Source organism: Miscanthus floridulus, chromosome 2, assembly GCF_019320115.1.
Source record: "Miscanthus floridulus cultivar M001 chromosome 2, ASM1932011v1, whole genome shotgun sequence".
NCBI classification, from domain to species: domain Eukaryota; kingdom Viridiplantae; phylum Streptophyta; class Magnoliopsida; order Poales; family Poaceae; genus Miscanthus; species Miscanthus floridulus.
The window spans coordinates 106,184,993-106,187,111 of record NC_089581.1 but is presented as its reverse complement, the minus strand read 5'-3'; the positions used below and the strand labels follow the sequence as shown (position 1 = coordinate 106,187,111).

The following is a 2,119-nucleotide window of genomic DNA, read 5'->3' as shown; positions in this document are numbered from 1 at the left end:
TTTGAGCAAACGACATCAAACTCAATCCTAAGAAGTGCGTTTTTTGGGTCTCGAGGGGCATGCTGCTTGGTTTCATCGTCTCCGAGCGTGGCATCGAAGCCAACCCGTAGAAGATCTCAGCCATCACTAGGATGGGCCCTATTCAAAATATAAAGGGAGTACAGTGAGTTACAGGGTGCCTCACTGTGCTCAGCCGCTTCATCTCGTGCCTCGGCGAATGAGGTCTCCCCCTTTATCGACTTCTGAAGAAGGTCAACCACTTCAAATGGACATCTGAGGCCTAGGAGGCACTTGACATGGTCTAGCTGCTTCTGATGAAGGCCCCGATCTTGGTTCCTCCTACCGATGGAGAACCCCTTCTGCTCTACATTACGACCACCACACAAGTGGTCAGCGCCGTCCTAATAGTGGAGCAGGAAGAAGAGGGGCACACCCTCAAAGTTCAGCACCCTGTGTACTTCATTAGTGAGGTCCTATCCAACTCAAAGACCCACTACCCCAAATCTAGAAGCTCATGTATGTCGTTCTCATCGCCAAGAGGAAACTACACCACTAATTCAAGTCACATCCAGTGACAGTCGTGACATCCTTCCTTCTCGACGAGGTCATCCAAAACTAGGATGCCATGGGGAGAACCATGAAATGGGCACTTGAGCTGATGGGTTAGGGCATTGCGTATGCCTCCCAGACAGCCATCAAGTCCTAGGTGTTGGCTAATTTCATCATGGAATGGACTCGAGGTCCAAATGCCACCAGCGGTCATCGATCAAGAGTACTAGACGATGTACTTTGATGGATCACTGATGAAGAAGGGCGCTGGCATGGGACTGGTCTTCGTGTCACCCCTTGGGGGTATGCATGAGGTACATGGTCCATCTCCATTTTCCCTCCTCCAACAATGTGGCTAAATATGAGGCACTCATCAACGGCCTATGCATTGCCATTGAGTTGGGCATCCGACCCTCGACATTCAAGGAGATTCCCAGCTGATCGTCGACCAAGTCATGAAGGAGTCAAGCTGCCATGATGCCAAGATGGCCGCATACTACCGAGAAGTCCACCGGTTGGAGGACAAGTTCGACGGCCTTGAGCTCAATCACATCCCGAGGCGCTTCAATGAGGCGGCCGACGCACTTGCGAAAGGAACATCCGGCCAAGAGCCGATGCCAATGGGCGTTGTTGCCAGCGACCAGCACAAGCCCTCGGTTCGCTACGAGGGGTCAAAACAAGGCAGTGACGGTCCGTCCAATCTAGGCTCGGAGGCTAACCAACCATCGGCTCCATCTGGACCTGAAGTCATGGAGCTCGAAGAGGATCCAGCGACAGAGCCCAACCCTCTGATTGACTGGCAGACGCTCTACCTCGACTACCTCCTCCATGACGCGCTTCCAACGGACAAGATGGAGGCTTGACAGCTCGCACGTTGTGCCAAGTCCTTTGTTCTTATAGAGGGTGAACACTACAAACGAAGCCACACTGGGATCCTATAGCGCTGCATCCCCATCGAATAGAGGAAGCATTTGCTGAACGATATCCATGGTGGGATCTGTGGTCACCATGCCACGCCTAGAACCCTAGTCGGAAACGCGTTTTGATAGGCTTCTACTAGCCCACCGTTGTAGCTGACACCAAGCAGATCATACGCACCTATGAAGGGTGCTAGTACTATGCTCGGTAGACTCACCTACCAGCCCAAGCACTCCAGATGATCCCCATCACCGAGCCATTCGTGGTCTGGGGGCATGATCTGGTTGGACCTCTCAAAAAAGCTCCCGGGGGCTACATCCACTTGCTTCTCACCATAGATAAGTTTACAAAGTGGATAGAAGCTCGACCGATCTCCGTGATCAAATCCGAGCAAGCCGTGCTATTCTTCCTCGATATCATCCATCGCTTCGGAGTCCCGAACTCCATCATCACCGACAACGGCACACAGTTCACTGGGAAGAAGTTCCTCCGATTTTGCAATGAACATCACATCCACGTCGACTGGGCCTCCGTAGCGCACCCTCTGAAAGGATCAAGATGCCTAAGAGGGGGGGTGAATTGGGATAATTCTAAATTTCTTTGCAATAATTAAATCCTATTGTTAGCCCAATTAACCCCTCATGCCTATAAA

General features: G+C 51.7%; 1 protein-coding gene across 1 annotated transcript; it reads left to right on the top strand.

The window, feature by feature from the left end:
• The first annotated feature begins 1,034 nt into the window (after positions 1 to 1,034).
• LOC136536841 (uncharacterized) lies at positions 1,035 to 1,412 on the top strand. The gene has a single exon (XM_066528997.1). The coding sequence runs from the start codon at positions 1,035 to 1,037 to the stop codon at positions 1,410 to 1,412; it is 378 nt and encodes a 125-aa protein (XP_066385094.1).
• The last annotated feature ends 707 nt before the right edge of the window (positions 1,413 to 2,119 follow it).

Excerpts from the sequence above, each read along its gene's own strand:
- LOC136536841 (XM_066528997.1), top strand. The coding sequence starts at position 1,035 with ATGGCCGCATACTACCGAGAAGTCCACCGGTTGGAGGACAAGTTCGAC.